This window comes from Colletes gigas, unplaced genomic scaffold, assembly GCF_013123115.1.
Source record: "Colletes gigas isolate AHSC1104 unplaced genomic scaffold, ASM1312311v1 Colletes_gigas_Sc00070, whole genome shotgun sequence".
Taxonomy (NCBI): domain Eukaryota; kingdom Metazoa; phylum Arthropoda; class Insecta; order Hymenoptera; family Colletidae; genus Colletes; species Colletes gigas.
The window spans coordinates 6625-28992 of record NW_025106699.1 but is presented as its reverse complement, the minus strand read 5'-3'; the positions used below and the strand labels follow the sequence as shown (position 1 = coordinate 28992).

The window sequence follows — 22368 nt, the reverse complement described above, 5'->3', positions numbered from 1 at the left end:
ATTAATATTTACTCGGCGTTCCCTTCTTTAATATAAAAAAATGTTATCTCTTTAGAATCATTTTCGAATTACATAGATCTTTTTATCGTGAAATTTTATCGTCTATTTATCGAGTACAAATTTCACGACTTTTTATTTATCCGAATTTTTTAATACAACGATTGCAGAAACAATTTGTTGTGTACTAAAAAATGCAGATTCGAGGGGGCGAATAGAAATTCAAAAACCATTATTTGGAAAAAAAGCACATGGCTGTGTGGTTAGCATTTGCAAAATAATTGAAAAATTCTACCGAAAATGTAAATATATTAAAACTATTTGAACATGATCCAAAGGTACATTTGCACTTTGTTACTATAGTCACAAATATTGTACAGGCAATTTTTCAATTATACTGGCACAGACGTTACACAGTCATATCAAGGGAAAACAATATTCTAGAGAAATAATTGAAAGTGTAGACTTATTTGTAAAAGTAAGTACACTGAACAAAATCTTATAAATATAAATGTATTTGTAACACAAGAAAACATATGGGGTTCTACTAAATTTTCAAATTTGTTTTTCTTCCTTTTAATCACGATTAAGTACTTGTTTTGTTCACACAAATACATTACTGTATAGATACATCATGCAAATTGATATTTTGATGTTATACGCTATTTATAAAATTCGCCTTAAATTATTTAGAAACATAATTATTTACATTTCTACTAAAATGATGTAAAGTGTATAAAAAAATAGATGTAAAAACTGAAGTATTACGTAACTTCTTACATATTACCGTTCTCTTTGATAAAGTGTATTACTTAATAAATTATTAAATCAATATTTTAATATACAAAACTTGACATAATTTTATCACAAATTATTACTATGTTTTGTTCGTTAATTTACAACACGCGGCCTCTTGGAATGAGCCTCCACGAATGTAGATGAATGAGTCGGTGTACCAATTTCATTTATATTATTTACATCTAACGGGCCGCTGCGTTTTCTTGCCTTTGGGGATAATTGCTTTAAACACTCCATATCATTAAACACAACTTGTGCACCTCCTCCACTAGTTGGTAATATATCTCCCTAACACGATAATGATGTATTTTATAATATCATATTGTTACACAGATGCTTTAAATTTGTTCACAAACAAGTTACCTTGTATAGTTTTGTTTCAAGTTCGCCATCCGTATCGTGTTCTTGTGCGACAAGACAGTATCTAGATGCACCATCCGTGATCTCCTTCGGATCTGCAAGTCGCGTAATGCTACGTCTCCTACGCATTAATGGTTGAAGAACAGTTCCTAAAGGAACGAGTGCTCCTGGTCTGTGATCAATCCATCTGTCAGCACTTTGTGAACGTCTATGTCTTAGGTTCGAAACAGCCGTTTTATCCTGTAAACGAAATTTGACTTAAAACTGCATATCTTTAAATGAAACAAAATGCAAATAGCGAAAACTAACCCTCCGCGATCGAGCATCTGTTGTTTTCGTTACTTCTGAGTTAGGTGTAGCCACAACTCGATCTTTCGCAGAAACAGGCGTAAAGCTAATTATGTTATTGTCATCGACAAGAATTTGCTTCACTAGTCTCAATTTATCTTCTTTCTCCTTCATTTGATTCTAAGAAAATAGCAGAACTTAAATGTAAGAAACATATACTTCTAATATCATATAGATTTACGTAATTTTATTACATGTAACTGTTCACGTTGTTGGCGTAACTTTATCTCTAATTCCTTGTTCATTTTGTCGGTTTCCAGTTGCATTTTAGTATTATACTTTAGTTTCACTCTCTGTTTATCTATCAAGCGTTGATTCAAAGCCATGTCTCTATCTTTTAACTGTAAAACACCCGAGTTTAAATTTATCTAAACATTTAGATAACAACAAAAACATATATTTGTTATCTACCTCTTGCTGCAAGCTACGTATCGTATCGTTTGCATGATTCAGTTTGCGAAGCAAACTATTAATTTGTTCTTCAGTTTTACATAAATGTCCTTCCAATGCAGAAACCTAAAACAAACGTATATTATCTCGTCAATGTTTGTATACATTGTGTTAATAAGAAATTTATACCTTCTTTTTTTGTTGTACATTAGTTGCCCTTAGAGAAGCATTTTCAATTTTGTAATTCATATTTTCTTGTTCCACTGCCTTCAACATCTTTCTAAAATCGTTTTCTATAAATGCAGTAATTAATATTTTACATGTAATAATTGTTACATGATTTTTTAACCGTACAAAGTAAAGGGTATAGCCGAATAAGGGGGTGAAATGTGCCCTTGAACGAAATGTGATATACGATGGATCCATCGATAGAGCATCAAGAAAAAACGTTCTGTGCCAAATTTTAACCCTCTATCTTGTTTGGAAGGGTAGTTATTGAGAAAATTCGGATTAACGAATTTCTGCCTATTTCCCCTATTTAATCGAGTAGAAAAATTATGAAAAAAATCTGGTGCATCGTGGTTATCGAGATACGTGTTTGAGAATTTTTTCCAATTTATCGATTCCAAATCCCAGGTGTGAAAAATTGAAAACGCAAAAAAACACAGAAAAATACGGATTTCGTATTAAAGCTTTCGAGACACTAGATTTCTATAATTACTGTAAATATGCGTATTGTCATTGGTTATCTCCCTGAATTTTTTCAGATTTTTTGGTATGGTGCGCCGTAGTAGGAAAAATCAAAAACCGATTTTTTCGACGTTTTTCGCGTGAAAAGCATCTTATACTTTGAATTTTTGTATTCTCTTTAATAGATAACTATATTGTATGGTTTTAAACATTTCTATGTTGAGCAGAACATTGTATACAAGAAGAAAAGCAAAACTAAGTCACGAAAAGAAGTGCTATGCGCGATATATTCATTTGAATTTTTTCTCGAAACTGTGTAGGATTACGGGGGTATGTCTATTCACCAAAAATAATTGTAATTGACCCCCTTAGCTAGAAATAATTTTTTCAGAACGATTTGAAATTTTTCTTTCGTCGAAAAATTTAGACACCTACCCCCTGGTTGATTTTTCTTAAAAAATTGTTTTTCATTTTTAATAAATTTGTTTCACGCTCTACAGAAAAAATGTCTAATACTTTTTTATATGCACCGATGAGCTCTACTTTAGAAAAAATTTTCATTGAGATATGTTCACTATTGTGGGAGTTATGGCCGTTTTAAAATTGGACCATTTTTATGGGGTTTTTCTAACTTTACGGGATTAAGGAACAACTTTTTCACTATTGTTATAATGCCTACATATTCTTCACCAAAATACGCGTTACTTGGCGCTTCAAACATTAAAATCCTTCAATACGTTCAGAAGTTATGACATTTTAAAGATTCGCATGAAATTTTCAAGGAATGCTCACATTAGATTTTCGGTAATGAATTATTTTCTCGAAAGCGCGTAGGATTTCGGGGATATGTCTATTCACTTAAAATGCTTGTAATCGATCCTTGTAACTAAATATAATTTTTTTAGTATGATTGGAAATTGTTTAATTTCGTCCAAAAATTTCAGTACCTACTGCAAGATTTTTCAATAAAAAGAATATGAGCGTATATTTTAGGTGAAAATATTTTTTAAATATTAATAAACAAATAAGTTTTTCACTGTCGTTTAGTTAGAAATTGAAAAAAAAACACAAAATTAATATAATAAAAGAAATGTACTTTAGCAGGACGCGAACGCGCGTCAAAAAGTTTGCAGCAGTCTCACAGTCAAGCATCTTACTTACTGCACCATCGCAACTCTTGAAAATACTGTTGATACTTCTCAATATATCGCGCATAGCAATTTCTATTTCGTGACTTATTTTTGCTTTTCTTCTTGTATACACTGTTCTGCTCAACATAGAAATGTTTAGAACCATACAATATAGTTATCTATTAAAGAGAATACAAAAATTCAAAGTATAAGATGCTCTTTCACGCAAAAAGCGTCGAAAAAATCGGTTTTTGATTTTTCCTACTACGGCGCACCCTACCAAAAAATCTGAAAAAATTCAGGGAGATAACCAATGATAATACGCATTTACAGTAATTATAGAAATCTAGTGTCTCGAAAGCTTCGATACGAAATCCGTATTTTTCTGTGTTCTTTTGCGTTTTCAATTTTTCACACCTAGGATTTGGAATCGAAAAATCGGAAAAAATTCTCAAACACGTATCTCAATAACCACGATGCACCAGATTTTTTTCATAATTTTTGTACTCGATTAAATAGGGGAAATAGGCAGAAATTCGTTGATCCGAATTTTCTCAATAACTACCCTTCCAAACAAGATAGAGGGTTAAAATTTGGCACAGAACGTTTTTTCTTGATGCTCTATCGATGGATCCATCGTATGTCACATTTGGTTCAAGGGCACATTTCACCCCCTTATTCGGCTATACCCTTTCATTCTTACGTTTTTGTTGTACATCGACACGTAACATATTCCGTTTATTGATCCGCTGTTCCAAAAAATGCATCAAATTTGTAATTATTCGATCGTTGCACGGCGAATTAAGGTCCAATTCAGGAAATGGACCACCCAAACTAAAATAAATATAGTAATTAAGTAATACTTAATACATTAATTAATTGAGTACATAATACATTAAGTAATATTGAGAAAACACTTACCTATATACTAAGCCTATGTCAATCTTTAGATCGGCAGCTTCGGGACGACCTTCCTTTTCTAATTTACTGCGCGCCTCCTTAAACAGCTGTGAAAAATTGTTTTTTATAAATATATTTTCAAATTAGATTCGATCATATTTGCTCAATAATAATCTCACTTTATTTGCCTGCCTTCTACCAGGTGTAAAACCAAGATCTAATTTTGTAACTGCTGGTCGTGCTACTTGAACTTCCTGAGTCATTTCAGCGAATTTCATAACTTGCTGTAAATATATTATATTAAAAAGTGACCAATTTTTATATTTTTATGTAAGTTCTTACGTACAATTGTTTCATCAAAATCTTGCGTTCTTGGATTAACGCAGACGATCATCCTAACTTGTCCTTCTCCGTCAAAATAATTTTTAAACAAATGGGTAAGTTTTGAGTCCCTGTAAGGTACCATTTTATTTGTACCCTGCATTTGATTTTCTCTTAAAGTTTCCAAACACGATCGAAGTGTCATCAAAGAATTATTAATATTACCTAAACGAATAAAATAAATAAAATGAATAACAACATATATGATAAACTAATTATAACAGTTGCATCCAAAAGATTGTAACCTGCTTCTCTTAGTCGTTGACCTGTATTTTTGGTTCGATTGGTTCTTTCGCTACCAGCTAAATCTACCAAAGACAATTGAGTAATGCACACTACACGTTTATCTTGTATAATTTGTTCGCCTTCGCAATTTAAGGGAGCCTATAAAAAGATAGTATTAACTTGACTATAATTATGTATTAAATAAAGAAACAAAATTGAGGATCATGCCTGCACAAGACGAATGGTGAAAACGCTATGCGATCTGCTTGATTCTGCATTAAGAGCAGTGTGGGCAACTCTTCGTCTACGTTGACCATGTTGAAATACTTCAAACGCTTCCTCTGAACTTTTTACTTCGATTTCTGTCACGGCATGTACATACATATTTTTATTGCCATCTTCTCTTACTATTTTACTCTGTAACGTTCTGTAGATTGTCTCAAAATATTATCACGTTATTTGTAAACAAACATATTCATAAAATTAGAAGTAAATACGCAAACATACTTGGCTCTAATTTCATCATCTTCCAATAAATCATACACGCTGTTATTATATATTTCAACATAAGTAACAAATATTGCATAGGCACTGTCTTGATCTATTATCACTACTTTTGATTCATCAATCTCGCGAACCATCATCGGATTACTGTCGGTATCGCTGTCTGCTTTGTGTCTAAAAAAACATTTATAAATGAACGAAAATATTAATTATGTTTTCTATTTGATTATCTACAGAGTATAAGATTATCTTTATACTTACGTCCTGCCTGATTTTCCATTTCTTTGAGACATAAGTCCTGCGTGAAGCTCGTTTTGTCTATCGAGCATTGCATCGGCATCGCCTTGTACATCGAAACCATTTAATTTGTCTGGTTTAAAGACAAATTTTTTCGTTTGATAATTAACAATACTATTAAAAATAACGTCAAGACAACGAGGCATTATACCGACATCTTGAGGTTCGCCGGTCATCGTATATGTTTTACCACTTCCTGTTACACCATAGGTAAACAAAAGGCCATTTCTACCGCGAATTACATTTTCGACTAATGGATAGGCAACTACATTAAAAATGTCCTTTTGTGTTGCATCGGGAGTAAATACACGACTAAACGTTGTTTGAATTTCTTTGTTACTAGAAGTACGAAAATTCGTTGATGATTCCGGTGGTGTAATAATCAAAGATGTATCCGACGTAACTTTCATGCACGATACATCTGTAGGATGTTGCATTGGCCGTAAACGACAATAAACTTGAACTGGATCTTTAGATATCATATTGTTACCCTTTAGACGGCTTGTTAATTTGCGAGCAGAACCTGCTGGTTTTATACGCCTAAAATGTTGACATTAAATATAATATAAAACATTAATAACATTAAATATAAAAAATGAACGGTACGGTTATATTTGAAAATTAGATTGTATAACAAAAGGAATATATACAAAGTGAAATGATACAATGCAAAAGTGTATCAACGTTAACTAAATTCAGTACATCTTTTTCTGTATTACCAGTATTAAAACTTACACAGACTTCATTTTCTAGAGGTTAAACTTATCACTTAATACAAGATTTATATTATCTTTCCTCTCTTGAGACATGCAACAAAGTATAAACCGTTGTCACAACTCGATATTTAAAATTTAAATCTAGATGAGTACGATATGAAGTGTGATAGTATGAACGATGTGTACATTGTTGCCAATATTCGAATAAAAAAAGTTTCTGGAACATAGAAAATTAGCCTGAAAGAATGTGATTGGTTCGCATTAAAATTGCATAATATAAATTAAAATGATATAGTGCTACTCTAATAAGAACACTAAATTCGTTTACAGATTCGTAAAGTCCTAATATTAGATTTTAATATCATACTGAAGCAATTTGTAAATGTGCATGCCTCAAAAGATGGTATATTTAAGTATACTAGTCACACAAGGGAATTAAAGGGCCAGAGACAGAGATGCCAGATTCAACACCAGAGGTGCTAGAAAAGCACCGACGGTGCCCTACTCACACATGTCGACAAAGGCAAACTGACGCATGCGCCCTCTTTCTCGATTCTCCGAAGCTGCCCGAAGTAATTTCGGACCGCCTCGTGGGAGTCGAGAGAGAAAGGCTCACATTTGCCTTCTCGCTCTTAACAACTGAAATCCGACCTTCAGTCAACGGCATACGATTTGGATTCTCGAGCCGAGATTCTCGACTGCCCAGGCATTTTTACTTTCCGACATTTTTTTACATTTTTTCATATTTTAATGTTTTCCCATGTTATTAGAAAGTAGATATACGACGAAGGTTATACAACTTTATAGTTCCTAGCATGTATAACATGTATATGTATATAACGCATGGTCGCTTCGCATGGAAAGTCAATGAATCTTCAAAAAAGCGCCCAGGTCCGATTTCGAGAAATGTAAGGTCTGTCAGTCACGATGGCTTTTGTCGTTTACTGACGATTCGAACGGGTGGCGATGCCAGGCTTGCTTTCGAGAAATGTAAGCGACGTCAGCGATGCAAGAGCGAGAAGGAAAGCGAGTATCAGCCTGTTCTTCTCGGCTCTTCCGAAACTCAACGAGCTCACGTACACGCAATTGGGCATAGTGTGCGAAAGCGAGGAATGAGGAGTTTCCGGGGCCCCGATGCACAGTTTGATAACACTGATTTCGAGTCGTAAATACGTTTCTGCCGAATTATTTTTTTAATAAATGATGTATTACAATTTAAAATAAAAAATAGAGAATTTGCGGTGTACGTATCAATGAAATACATCCTTAGGAATTTTAATAATCTTGAAATTTTTAAATACTCTTAAACGATTGATTACTCCAATGAAATTAATCGATTAATGTCCAATGATGGACCCTACAGCTTTAATTCCGTTAAAAAATAATAAAATTTATGTAATTTTATTTTATGTCTTACTTCCTCTTGTGTTAATTTCTGAATCTGTTGATAACGTTGCGAGTGACACGAAAATGGTAATGGGGTCCCGGGACCCCAGAAACTCCGGCCGAAAAATTACATTAGGTGAAAGGTCTATTCCTATACCTCGTCTGTGCCTATACCTCGTCTGTGCTAAAATAACCTCCGAATTTTCAGGTCGGTATCAGCATGGACATAGGAATATAGGGACGGAGCAATAGTTGCGACTGTCGGCGAGGGGAGTGAAGCAGCTTTGCGGGGGGAAATCACGGTCACGTGGTACTCTCTGGTGCCGCATTAGTGATTGGTGCTATCCTAAATGCGCGAAATTTAAAAATGAAAGCTTTAGTTTCTTTACAATTATAAATGTACGATAGAATATTTTTAGTAAACCAGAGACACAAAATGTTTTATTTATAAATCAACATACTGAAATGTTAATGGTGATTGAGATGTCAGAATTAAATGGTTAAAAGTTTGAATCTATAGATATGAAAAATCTTTATTACTTTCGTTTGATATTTAAATTTGCAACTACGCAATGAATTCAGTACGGTTTGCATTATTATTTGATGAGATCTGTCAATAAATAAAACATGACTATTTAGGAATAGATAGATATAACTACAAGGTTATCTTTCACTTTTTTCGACTTAAGAATATGATTTAACGAATTTTGCAACATATAACTTGCCATCGTAGAGTTAAATATTGGTCATAGTCTTATAATGCAATATTAAAATTTTTATTATAAAATGTTAATCTAATTCCCTAAATATTGGTAATTTATCCTTTAATAAATTATACAACTGTTAATATCTATTTTTCTATTGCATAAAGAGATTAGGGTGTATTATCAATCATTTTCATAACAATTACCGGTGATATGAGAGAATAATTATATTATTTATTTTATTTTCTCCCAAAACGGGACGACTTGCCGTACGATTTTTACACCCTTTTACAACGCACAGTAGCATTGTAAAAACAAATATATATCTGTCTTTTTTAGAAAAAAAACTGTATAATTCACTGACGCTACTGCTCACAGTAACACCAGTCTACTCTTTCACTGCCTTTTACACTGCTTCTCACTCACTCTTACTCGATGAGAATAAGATTGCGCTTGCGCTATCACAACCAATCGCCAATGCGGCATCAGAGTACCACGTGACCATAGTTTGCAGCTCCCCGGAGCTGCTTCGCCCCCCTCGACCATTGCTCCGTCCCAGAGATGCCAGAAAAGCACCGCCGGGTGCACACGCACACATGCCAGATACGCGTACGTGAGCTCGTGGAGTTTCGGAAAGTCGACAAAGGCAAACTGACGCATGCCCTCTTTCTCGATTCTCCGAAGCTGCCCGAAGTAATTTCGGACCGCCTCGTGGGAGTGGAGAGAGAAAGGTTCACATTTGCCTTCTCGCTCTTAACAACTGAAATCCGACCTCCCGTCAACGGCATACGATTTGGATTCTCGAGCCGAGATTCTCGACTGCCCAGGCATTTTTACTTTCCGACCTATGTAGGCGCACATAAGCAAAGTACCCATAATGAAAAAAAAATTTTGTAAAATTTATTTTACGGAGATACACGTTTTAAGACCCCCTGATCATATTTTAATTATTGAAAAAAAAGAAATTTTTTTTATTCCCATGTATGAGCACACATATGTATATTATTATTACGATTGAGTATAAATGGCTGAATGAATTTAAATGAACCTTTACATTTAAGTTTTATGTTCTCATGTCAAAGTCCGGTTAGACTTTGACTATAATCAGCCCATGAATAATAATGATTATACCTCTTGTTATATAGTTGTTCCGATACATAGGCGTAATTCATAAAAAATCTGTTCATATTTTATTTTCCCGGACGAACGCAATTTTTAAATAAATTTAACACATTTAAACAATGATATTACGATATTAACATCGAAGTAACACTTTACCTTTTAAAATACTGACATAAAGTAATGAAAATAGAACCGAGTTACTTTTTATTTTGAATATTAAATCAAGTTTTACGTTATATGCAGAAAACATAGCGTAATTTAAAATTGATATTATTATTGTTCACACAGTAAACAAATTCATATAAGCATTCTGTAACTCATAACGAAAGAATCACGATCATGGTCGTAAATGAATTTAAATCACGACCGTGATTATGATTTTGTAATAACTGCGATAAATAACGATTTGTGGGGTTGTCACCTCCAGTACTCGCCACCAGAGGGATCGTTCTTTCACAAGCGCTCGACCGATCTTCTATTCTTATATACAGGGTGTTCGGCCACCGCTAGGAAAAATTTTAATGGAGGATTCTAGAGGCCAAAATAAGACGAAAATCAAGAATACCAATTTGTTGATGGAGGCTTCGTTAAAAAGTTATTAACAATTAAATTCAAAAATTTCAAATCGTTCTGGAAAAATTATTTTCGGTTGCGAGGGTCAACTACAATCATTTTTGGTGAATACACATTCCTCCGAAATCCTATCTACTTTCGAGAAAAAAAATCGAGTAGGTGCTGAAATTTTTCGGCGAAAAAAAAATTTTTCAAATCGTTCTAAAAAAATTATTTTCGATTTCGGGGGTCAATTACAATCATTTTATATCATTACACACACCCCCGAAATCGTACGCACTTTCGAGAAAAAAATTCCTTACTGAAAATCTAATTAGGTGCCTAAATTTTTCAACGGAAAAAAAAATTTCAAATCGTTCTAAAAAAATTATTTTCGATTTCGGGGGTCAATCACAATCATTTTATATCATTACACACACCCCCGAAATCGTACGCACTTTCGAGAAAAAAATTCCTTACTGAAAATCTAATTAGGTGCCTAAATTTTTCAACGGAAAAAAGAATTTCAAATCGTTCTGGCAAAATTATTTTCGGTTGCGGGAGTTAGTTACAATCAGTTTTTGTCATTAGACATACCCACGAAATCCTGCCCACTTTCGAGAAAAAAAATAGAGAAGGTGTGAAATTATTCGTCAAAATTAAAAAGTTGCAAATCATTGTGGAAAAATTATTTTCGGTTGCGGGGTTCAATTACAGTCATTTTTTGTGAATAGACATACCCGCGAAATCTTGCGCATTTTCGAAAAAAAAATTCAGTAAGTACCGCACTTTAAACGTTAATAACTTTTTAACGAAGCTTCCTTCAACAAATTGGTATTCTTGATTTTTGTCTTATTTTGGCCTCTAGAATCCCCCATTAAAATTTTTCCCAGGGGTGAACGAACACCCTGTATACATTCCTCGACCAATTCGCGAATATCCCTAAGTATAAAGTACCCTCGTTAGTAGATCTACTCTTCGATTTTACTGCGATTTATGAATCGCAATCGAAAGAAATACAAAAATATATTTGTATACTGTGGGCATTTCCATTAAAAATTACATTCAATAACAATCAAGAAAGTAAATTTGTTGTAGCGGTAAGGTAATAAATAGAAAATTATTTCTCATTAGAGAATAATTTATTTTTTGTATTTATATAAGAACATAAACCTTAAACCTATTTCTTAGGCTTTTTGTCCTTAGCAACCTTCGTGACATCATCAGGATTCTCTGCTGCCTCTTTAGCACGCTTTGCACGAATTCCAACTAATCTAGCATCAGCCCTAGCCTTACGGATAGTTATGTATGCACAGAGTTTCTTTTCCTTTTTAGAAATGACATGTGCCATTGCCTTGAGCGGTGCTTGATGCCTTATTGGCATAACTTCTCCTGTAACTTGCGTTGCAACTTTCATTTCTTCCTCAGTTGCTTCACCCTTCTTAGGCTATTTTTATAAATAATACATAGCGTTAATTTTATTTTTTTATGCGTTTAATATGTTTTTGTAGACATACATACTTTTTTCTCATTTAATGGGAACAAAATCAATTTCGATTTGTATTCCTTTAATCTTTGAGCATTTGTTTGCAAAGATTCGATCGACTTATTTCGTCTTCTAGGATCTACCGCAATTCCAATAGTCCTGGCGAACCTTTTGTTCAAACCACTAGCTTTTATTTCAGCCAAGGTAAAACCTTTGCCAGCTCTAACTTTTGTGTGATAACGGAAAGTCGGACAATGAACAGCAGGCCTCAAAAGTTTTACAGGTCTGAACAAAATAACTTTTGAATTAATAGTAAACAAAGCAATCGAATAAAAAATACTATACAATTAAGTTATGAAAGATCAAAGTAACATAAAAATTAAATTAATACACTTTACTCACCTTGGTGCAAGCGAACGAGCTTTCTTTACACGACTTTGTTTGCGGCGATATTTTCTAGCAGGTTGATTGAACCAAGTTTTCACAAATCTTTGCCAGTCTTTATGGAAGTGCCCGTTAGGGATCATATTATTTCTTTTACCCATGATCGAACTAAAACAGAAATAAAAACTTTACAAATTATTTCTAACATATTTTGCAAAATTCATCTTATCTCTTAAACATTTCCGACGAAATTAATATTACTTTTACAAATTGGGTTAGAAATATGTTGTTGATTCAAATTGTAAACAAATAATTTAATACGTTATAACATATAACGTTTCATATTTTTACTATCGTCTTGTACGAATACAATCATTAAGTATTTATTTCTTAGTTTAAAAAGTATATTTTGTTAAATTGTGACAAAAATCTATGAGAACGTAACCTCTCAAGTAACGTCAAATCATGATTACATTTATTAAACTATAAAATAACAAATATACTGTTTGATCACAATTACTAATATAAACGACAGTATTTCTTCACTGTTACGTTAAGTATTAATTTGAGATGTTAAATTTTTCGATGGATTTTACTCGGAAAATATTACTCACGAACTTGTTTATACGGTGTACACCGGAAAAGAAATCAACTCAACGAACCGGAAGTTGCATTTTGTAATAAATTGATATGCATTTGTTAAATAAAACGTTACTTATTTTTATATTTACATTAGTTTTTTACGAGCAAGTATTGATAATTAACAATTCACGTTACAAATATTTTTCGTATTAGATGTTATATATAGAATATATTTTATTGAAGTAGTAGTCCAGTACTCGGTAACTCGGAACCAGAACCTCAGAAGATTAGTAGGATGAGGTTGTCGGTCTGAACTTACTCGATACAAATTTAGAATATTATGATACAATTAAAAAATAGTATTTACATAAATATTTAAATAATTAACATTAATAATGAAGTTTACAGAATCATTCTGCAGAAATCTAGTTCCATGTTATAAGAATCATATTCTTATTAATTATATCATTAACCGATGCGCTTCAACCGGTGTAAATTTCTTCTCGGTATAAATTTTATTTTGTAAATACCTATAGTGAGTAACTTTGGAACATTCCTAGCAAACGGCCCGTTCACCGATCGGGGTGAGTTATACGTCATTCGATTCGTCTAATTCAATACATTATTGATATGCATTTCATTATCTGCGGAAATTCGTTATTTTTTTATAAACTTGTCGTAAAGTTACAGTAAAAAAGTGAGGTTAGGTACATTTTTTGACAGGTTCACAGATAGAAACAAGTGACTATCGTTGTTATGTTCATGTTACAAATATAAATGATTGATCTAATTTGATAATGCTACATTGTCGAACGGGAATTTGTAGAATGCGTATGCATAAAAATCATTTTGTTACGGATAGACTTTGCATGAGTCGGTCAGGTAGACAATATGTGCCGCAACAATTCCCCTCCCCAACAGTGTTTACGGGTAGAGAATATAATAAATTACTATTGTATGCAGTGCGTTGGATTAACTTTTTTTTATTATTAAATTTCATTATCATCTAGGTCTGGTATATTTTGGTTTTCCGTAGAACCAAATGAAATTTCTGCAATTTCTTTTAATAGCTGGTTAAATAAATCATCCTTTCCTTGCTTGGAAAATTTGTAAAATATGTAGTGGCTTAACCCTTTGCGGTCGGATTAAATTTGGAGATTGTTATCGTACTGGTCGGAATTAATTTCCATCGATAAAGCAAGGATACATAACACGCAAGTTTACGATGTATAAACGAGTTTTAGTAATTCTTTTGTGAACTTTAGATATATCTTTATTCAATACACTCATCTTGTGATATGTTTTCGTTTAAAAATTATGTTTTATAATTCTCCTTCGTGTGATATTTTTCAAAACACTCTCCAACATGCAGGCCAGGTTTTCGAGTGCATGTATCGCATTTTGGGGAATTATTTTGGAATATTTTAAAAAGAGAGAATGTCTAATTACTGTTAAATACAATTTATAAAATATTCTTTGGAATTCTACAAGGTATCGTCGAACGTTGTCGATTTCACTACGTTCAAAAGACGACTGACTCGCCACTGCGTCTTGCATGACGAGTTACAACTTTTGTGTACATTAGATTACGTTATCTCCAATTGATGGAGCATCGTATTGGTTCGTGAATAGGTCCTTTAGGCATTGAGGTTCGTATAGGAAAAGTGTAAACTGATACATGAATGCATACAGTATACGATTCGTATAGTTCCTTGCTGTGGTGGCTGAGAGCAGACATACGACCGGAACGGTAAAAAGGCTTTGGTGGCTGAGAGTAGACATACGACCGCAAAGGGTTAAATAACCAATGAAATTATCTTTTTTGCTAAAAATAGAAAATTTTATGGTATTATATGTTACAGAAAATATTAAAAAACGTGCAAAATTACAAATACTAACCGACAATATTCAGGCAAAAAGTGTTTACTATGCCTCCGCGTAGTTTCTATCGTATTTATATGAGCGCCTGTTTCTGAGTCTTTGAAATGTAAGCTGTGATTTACGGTAAGATGTTTGTACCCCTCTTTCTCTAAGATGTTAAAGGCTTTCCAACAATCTGAAATAATTGTTGTGCCAGGCAACACCCATTGTTTAATTATTGAAAGCAGGGACTCTGTGCCCCTACTTTCAACAGGCACCAGGAATATTTTTCTACTTCCTCTTTCTATGCCTCCAAAAACCCATTGTCTCTCTACACGATGACCTCTGTGATATTTTCTTTGTCCGAACTTAGATTCGTCTATTTCTACTATTTTGCCTGGTCCGCCAACTACTTCGCATGAATGTTGTAGCCAATCAGTCATAACTTGTTTTACAAAATAATTCCATTGAGAAACAGTATTTTTATTCAATTGTAATTCTCGTACAATCTGATATTGATCAAAATTATGGACTAACATGTAAGTTAATTTTAATACCATTTCATAAGAAAGCTTTGTTTTTGAAAACCACGTTCCACGTTTTACACATATTTTTACATCACAAGTTCGCTTTCGTTTGCAAGCACTAAGAGATGCTGCAATTGTTTTTCTACAACGCCAATTTTCATTTATCAATTTCATTGCATTTCCACATCATGGACAATTAAGATTTTTGGCAATCAACTTTTTATCTTGCAAAAATTTTAATAAAGCTTCTTTATTTTTACAAAATTCGTGCAATTTAAATAAGGTCCACACTTCTGGAACTACTAATTCGGTCATTTTTATAGCACGGTTGAACAAAATTCACAAAGTACAAGAAACAGAAGAAAATCAGAAATGACAGTTGAAACAAATGATTACTGAAACAATTTCTGCTTTTCTTCTGTTTCTTGTACTATCTGCATCGTGGGAATGTTATGAAAATTGGCAATGCAGGATAACTATTCCAGGATATGTCAATCAAATTAAACGTAAAAGACATTGTAATATAAAGATATTTGCAAAGCAAAGAACATGGTTTTCTAAAAACAAACTCAGCTATAGATGTTTTAAAATTAACATATATACTAACATATAATTATGAGCAATGTCATATTATTATGTAACTAAAATTAAATAAAAATATTGCTCAGCAATTGGAAGGGTAGAGTAGATTGTCGAGATTGATGAATCAACATTTTGTCATAGAAAATATCACAGAGGCCATTTGAAAATTAATCACAGCGTCAATTTTGAAGATCCTATTACTGATGCTTACATGAATTAAATTGAAACCACTTGGAGGCATGCTACACATTTTTTAATCTTTTTTATAACATATAATACTATCAATATTTTATATTTTTAAGAAGAGTAACTTCATCGAATGCCTGAGCCATTATGTATTTAGTAAATGTACCTAATAGAAAAATGGTGATTTATTCAATGAAATATTAGCAGAAATAGTAGAAATTTCATTCAATAAATGTTTAACAAATCAGCATTTGACTACCTAGCATTTTGAACAGAGTAACGACAGTCACTTGTTTCCACCTGTGGACTTGTCAAAATATACTTAACTTTACTTTTTTACTGTAACTTTACGACAAGTTTATAAAAAAATAACGAATTTATAATGAAATGCATATTAACACTAGAAATACTGAAACTTAGTATATACCTATATTACCCAAAAGCAGTCAAAATGACTGCATCGTGAAAGAATAACTAATGTGTAAAGAAATTTGTTTAAAATTGATTTTTAATATTATGTTATAATATTATGAATTTAGGGCGCAGAAATAAAATAAACAACTTGTTAGAACAAGTATCACTGCATAAAGATTCGAATAATAAGTACTACTTTAGCTCATTGAGAAACTGTAATTTATCAATAGTTCTGGGTTAGGTCTGGATTAGATCTGGATTAGATCTGGGTTAGGTCTGGATTAGATCTGAGTTAGGTCTGGGTTAGGTCTGGATTAGATCTGGATTAGATCTGGGTTAGGTCTGGATTAGATCTGGATTAGATCTGGGTTAGGTCTGGATTAGATCTGGGTTAGGTCTGGGTTAGGTCTGGGTTAGTTCTCATTTACACTGTTGTTGTATTTTGTATTTTCCAAGTGTATGATTTGGTTTGGACTCGAAAAAATGTCGAATGGGACTTGACGAACAATGCTTTTAAGTGTTTTATTTGAAATTTACCTGTTAAAATAAGTGTTTTATTTACACTGTTGTTGTATTTTGTAATTTCCAAGTGTATGATTTCTGTTTGGTGCGGACTTGAAAGAATGTCGAGTGAGACTTGACGAAGGTGCTCCTGAGATCAAAATTGATGTCGTATCACACTCGACATAGGAGTGCAAAGGGTTAAGATAATTTGGATTATTAACTAACCCAGACCTAACCCAGACCTAACCCAGATCTAATTCAGTTCTAATCCAGACCTAACCCAGAGCTAACTCAGATCTAATCCAGACCTAACCCAGACCTAACTCAGATCTAACTCAGATCTAATCCAGACCTAACCCAGATCTAGGGTTTCCGCAGATAATGAAATGCATATCAATAATGTATTGAATTGGACGAATCGAATGACGTATAAACTCACCCCGATCGGTGAACGGGCCGTTTGCTAGGAATATACCGTAACTTTAATATGCGAACACTTTGCAATACTCATTTTGTTGCTTTATAATTTTGTCTATGATAAGAATAAGAATATTGTAAATTAAATAAATAAATTTTATGCTTTTGTTAACTAGACTCAATACTTTAATGTAATATATAATTAAATTATTTTATTTTTCATCATAGACAAAATTATAAAGTAACAAAATAAATTTTGTTATGTGTTCGAATATTAAAATTACTCGTTGCATAGTGTTGAGATTTGTATTACTTATGTTTTTTTCTTTTTTTAAAAATATTTATAATTTAAATGTTATCTTAGAATGTAGAACCTACACATTCTGTGAAAATAGAAATAGAAAAATATTGGAGGGATAAAATTAATTTGTACACATATGATGAATTTGATATTGCGAAAGAAAAATTTTATGTGCTTTCGATGTTTCCCTATCCCTCTGGAGTACTTCATATGGGTCATGTAAGAGTGTATACAATAAGCGATACTGTTGCTCGCTTTTACAGAATGAAAGGCAAGTCTCTTTAAAAATTGTTTAAATAAGTATACAGGGTGTTCCAGATCTCAACCGACAAACTTCGCCAACATATTTTTGAGGTCATTGTGAGCAAAAAATGTTATATACACCATAGATCGTTTCGTCTTCGCTTTGGATATTATGAAAGGAAAGTGGTGTGATTCACAGATACATAATCATTTATTCGCAATTATGTTTTGCAGTTATTTACAGTACGTAAAGTAATTTAAAGATATTGCTCAAAATGGTTACCTTTTGATCGTATGCATGCAGCTAAGCGTGTTTCCATGGATTGCATCCACTGCATCCATTGAACTCCTGAAGAGTTTGAAAGATTACTGTTACAGGCAAAAGTTGCATCTTCGATTTTTGCTATCGATTTGTCACATGTATTAGGCTTTTGATTTAAATACACCTTCGACTTCATGGAACCCCATAGAAATAAATCTAGAGGGGTTAGATCAGGAGATCGAGGGGCCCACCCAACAGCTCCATATCTTCCAATCCATCTACCACGAAAAGTCTCATTGTTGTTATGTTTCTGGCATTATGACGAGGTGCACTGTCATGTTGCGTCCACATGTGTTGTCGTGTTTCTAGTGGGATATTCTCTTAGTATTGGGGTAGGTAATTTTTTAAAAAATTTCTGTAAGTTATACCAGTTAGATTACTCTCAAAGAAATAAGGTCCAACGAGACGATTACCCAGTAATCCACACCATACATTTACAGAAAATTTTCATACGACCAGATGTGAGAGTTTTTAGAATTGTTTATTCCATCACGAGTGAAGGTGGCTCCGTCTATGAATAAAATATTCAGATTTGATTAAAGCCATTCACAATATTCAAACCGACGTGCATAATGGCTAGGCAAACGATGTTGCACTTTTTGTGGATGATAGGGACGAAGACCTTTTGAATTAAGTATTCTCCATGCTTAAGTACAAGGTACACTGGTTGTCAATGAAAGCCTATGTACGCTTGAAGTTGGATCTCTCTGTATCACATTCGAGACTTGATCAGTACGTCTTCTTGTATCAACATGACAGCGTTTAGTCTTTCGCTGTGGAAAGGAACCAGTTCTTTTACAACAATCACAAACATTTGCAAACGTTGAGCGATGAGGGATCCTGCGACATGGATATCGTTCACGATACTCTGCTACAGCAGCACGTCCATTGCCATTGTAAAAGCCATACAAAAAACACCATACCTCCCGAACATGTTTGTGGAGTTTGTCACCCTGTCTAATGTTCAATTAATATCTCATTTTACAAATTTCTAATTAATATTAGGATATAATGTTCTTCATCCAATGGGTTGGGATGCGTTTGGATTACCTGCCGAAAATGCTGCAATTGAGAAACAAATTGATCCTTCACAATGGACGACTGACAATATTGAAGTAATGCGAAATCAATTAACCTTGTTGAATTATAATTTTGACTGGAACAGAGAATTTGTAACAAGCGATCCAGAATATTACAGATGGACGCAAGAGTTATTTTTGAAACTGTTTGAAAAAGATTTGGTTTATAAGAAAGAATCATTTGTTAATTGGGATCCGGTCGATCAAACTGTATTAGCGGATGAACAAGTCGATGCAAATAATTATTCTTGGAGATCGGGTGTAAAAGTAGAAAAAAAATTGTTGAATCAATGGTTCATTAAAACGACACCATTTGCAAAGTAAGTAAACTAATTTACCATTATAAAATATTATGATAACAGCAACGATATCTAATTATGTATATTATTAATTTGTTATATATAGGTCACTGTTAGAAGGTTTAAATGATCCAACGTTAAAAGAATGGAGAGACATTATAAAAATTCAAAAAAATTGGCTAGGTGAATGTAACGGTACTAGTTTTGAATTACAATTAATATCGAATATTCCAAATTATCCAAAGACGATAAATGTTTGGACAGATACTCCAGAATTTATCGAGTATGCTAAGTTTGTTGCAGTATCGCCAAAAAGCATGTTAAACTATTCCGAGTATTGTCAAGACGTAAACGAAGAAATTCAAATATTGGATGCTAAAGCATTAAATCCATTCAATGGAGAAGAATTGCCAGTATTTGTAACAGATAATGTTACATTTGAACCTTTCAGAGATACATATATTGGTATACCTTCTGCTTCGATGAGTGATTATACATTCTCCGAAACAGTTGGAATTGAATTTCTACGGCATTCGATAAAAAATTACGAACAACAACAAGAAAAACTGTCAGAGGTATTATCTAAAGCAAGAAAATGGAATATTGGTGGATATCGAGTTGGTTCAAGGCTGCAAGATTGGCTAATATCTAGACAAAGATATTGGGGTACACCGATTCCAATTATTCATTGTTCGCACTGTGGAGCTCAACCGGTACCACGCAATCAGCTTCCAGTTGTTTTACCAAAGATTACATTCTCACATAAAAGATGTACATTGCTCGATTCTAAAGATTGGTTAAATACATCTTGTCCTAAATGCGGGGGGCAGGCAACTAGAGAATCAGATACAATGGATACATTTGTAGATAGTTCATGGTATTTTTTGAGATACATTGATCCAGAAAATACAAAAGAAATGTTTGATATTGATAAAGTAAAAGAAATATTTCCCGTTGACCTTTATGTAGGTGGAAAAGAACATGGTATGTAATTTTAGTACCTTTACACATATACAGAGTATTACGTTTAAGTGAGATGGTGGAATATCTCTTATCGGAGTTATTAGAAAAAGTTTTCTGCAAAAATTATTTGATTTGAAGGGACACGTTGTAAATATTTCTTGTGTAGGTTTAGCGATAGACATTTATTTGTAATATGGCAGCTAATTATGGTCTTTCAACACGGATTGTTCATGAAATCCGTAAAAAAAATAATTTGAAACCTCTTAAGATGTTCATAAAATGTTTCCATAAGATTTTAGACCACAAGTAGAATTTTCAGTGTAAATATTTGAAAATATTGCCTATGATCCAGGCTTTATTTGTGATAATAACAGACGAATGTATTTTTTATATTAATAATATATGTCATCAAAATACCAAGATGTGGGCAAGTTCTAATCTAATAGTCATATAGTAGGTCGTTCAAATCAAATAATTTTAGTAGAAAACTTTTTCTAATAACACCAACGCCTTGTGAGATATTCCACCATTCTGACTTAAACGTAACACCCTGTATAAAGAATTTATATGTATACTACTGAACGTAAGTACTAAGACACTTGGTGAAAACGTTGTCAATGTTTGAATTATTGTAATTTCGTGAAAAAAAATCATATAATAATTTTTGTATGATTATTTTAAAATTAGAATTCTCTACTCTAACATCCCTAAATTGAATTTCGACGTGGAAGTAGAAAGTTTCATTTTTAAAGTAATGTTTTGGCCAAGTGTTTTAATATTTGAAAATTATTAAATGATAATATATAATTTCAGCTACGTTGCATTTATATTATGCTAGATTTATAAGTCACTTCTTACATTCGGAAGGACTATTGCCTAGTAAAGAACCATTTAAGCAATTACTTGTACAGGGTATGGTAATGGGTAAAACCTTCCAAATACAGAGTACAGGGAAATATTTGAAGGCTGATGAAGTAGAAAAAAAGGGAGAACAATATATACAAAAGGATACCAAGATACCTGTAGTCGTCTCATGGGAAAAAATGTCTAAATCAAAATATAATGGCATCAATCCTCTTGAATTAATAGACAAATATGGAATTGATACAACTAGATTGTTAATATTAGGTGATGTAGCACCAACTTCAAATAGAAATTGGAGCGATGACAGTAAGTGAATAAAAACTATTTATTATTATAAAATTATTTATTAAATATTGAATAATATGCAGGGTGTTCGGTCACCACTGGAAAAAATTTTAATGGGAGATTCTAGAGACCGAAATAAGACGAAAATCAAGAATATTAATTTCTTGACTGAGGCTTCGTTAAAAAGTTATTAAAAAATTGTTTTCGGTTGCAGGGGTCGATCACAATCATTTTTGGTCATTACACATACCCCCGAAATTCTACGCATTTTCGAGAAAAAAATTCCTTACCGAAAATATGATTTCAGGCCAGAAATGTCTCTACGAAATTTCGCGCGTATCTTTAAAACGTTATAACTTCTGAACAGATTGGAGGATTTTAATTTTCCAAGATGCAATCAACGCGTATTTTGATGAAGAATATATGAAAATTCCAAAAATATTCGAAAACTTATTCCTTAACTCCGCAAAATGAGAAAAACCCCATGAAATTGGTCTAATTTTCAAACAGCCATAACTCCTACAATGATGAATATATTTCAATGAAACTTTTTTCTGAGGTAGAACTCAT

General features: G+C 32.8%; 3 protein-coding genes across 5 annotated transcripts; 1 reads left to right on the top strand and 2 right to left on the bottom strand.

Annotated features, from left to right (window-relative positions):
* Nucleotides 1-888: 888 nt before the first annotated feature.
* On the bottom strand, nucleotides 889-6849 carry LOC122403691 (kinesin-like protein KIF23). The gene is made up of 15 exons (XM_043407363.1): nucleotides 6756-6849; nucleotides 5985-6560; nucleotides 5727-5897; nucleotides 5448-5646; nucleotides 5240-5378; nucleotides 4960-5159; nucleotides 4793-4897; nucleotides 4635-4720; nucleotides 4417-4547; nucleotides 2083-2186; nucleotides 1915-2019; nucleotides 1698-1844; nucleotides 1465-1623; nucleotides 1159-1395; nucleotides 889-1083 (listed from the first exon to the last, which is right to left on the bottom strand). Exons 1-15 carry the CDS (start codon nucleotides 6764-6766, stop codon nucleotides 889-891), a joined length of 2565 nt encoding a protein of 854 aa, XP_043263298.1. The 5' UTR covers nucleotides 6767-6849.
* A 4774-nt stretch (nucleotides 6850-11623) lies between these two features.
* LOC122403690 (60S ribosomal protein L13) lies at nucleotides 11624-13121 on the bottom strand. 3 transcript variants are annotated; one of them, XM_043407360.1, is made up of 4 exons: nucleotides 12985-13121; nucleotides 12389-12538; nucleotides 12022-12271; nucleotides 11624-11947 (listed from the first exon to the last, which is right to left on the bottom strand). In XM_043407360.1, exons 2-4 carry the CDS (start codon nucleotides 12529-12531, stop codon nucleotides 11681-11683), a joined length of 660 nt encoding a protein of 219 aa, XP_043263295.1. In that variant the 5' UTR covers nucleotides 12532-12538; nucleotides 12985-13121; the 3' UTR covers nucleotides 11624-11680. The 3 variants fall into 3 exon arrangements, with proteins under 3 accessions (XP_043263295.1, XP_043263297.1, XP_043263296.1); XM_043407362.1 differs by having other exon boundaries at nucleotides 12989-13012; XM_043407361.1 differs by lacking the exon at nucleotides 12985-13121 and adding an exon at nucleotides 12816-12833.
* A 200-nt stretch (nucleotides 13122-13321) lies between these two features.
* LOC122403689 (probable leucine--tRNA ligase, mitochondrial) lies at nucleotides 13322-21827 on the top strand. Its single transcript, XM_043407358.1, has 5 exons — nucleotides 13322-13458; nucleotides 17807-18014; nucleotides 19314-19707; nucleotides 19793-20670; nucleotides 21463-21827. Exons 1-5 carry the CDS (start codon nucleotides 13348-13350, stop codon nucleotides 21825-21827), a joined length of 1956 nt encoding a protein of 651 aa, XP_043263293.1. The 5' UTR covers nucleotides 13322-13347.
* Nucleotides 21828-22368: the final 541 nt, after the last annotated feature.

Coding starts and splice junctions, on each gene's coding strand:
- LOC122403691 (XM_043407363.1), bottom strand. Junction 1,624..1,697: donor AACAACGTGAACAGTTACAT/GTAATAAAATTA, acceptor CTATTTTCTTAG/AATCAAATGAAGGAGAAAGA. Junction 1,084..1,158: donor TTGAAACAAAACTATACAAG/GTAACTTGTTTG, acceptor TTATCGTGTTAG/GGAGATATATTACCAACTAG.
- LOC122403690 (XM_043407360.1), bottom strand. CDS start 12,531: ATGGGTAAAAGAAATAATATGATCCCTAACGGGCACTTCCATAAAGAC. Junction 12,272..12,388: donor GCTCGTTCGCTTGCACCAAG/GTGAGTAAAGTG, acceptor TATTTTGTTCAG/ACCTGTAAAACTTTTGAGGC. Junction 11,948..12,021: donor TCCCATTAAATGAGAAAAAA/GTATGTATGTCT, acceptor TTATAAAAATAG/CCTAAGAAGGGTGAAGCAAC.
- LOC122403689 (XM_043407358.1), top strand. CDS start 13,348: ATGAAGTTTACAGAATCATTCTGCAGAAATCTAGTTCCATGTTATAAG. Junction 18,015..19,313: donor TCGCTTTTACAGAATGAAAG/GCAAGTCTCTTT, acceptor AATTAATATTAG/GATATAATGTTCTTCATCCA. Junction 20,671..21,462: donor TGTAGGTGGAAAAGAACATG/GTATGTAATTTT, acceptor ATATAATTTCAG/CTACGTTGCATTTATATTAT.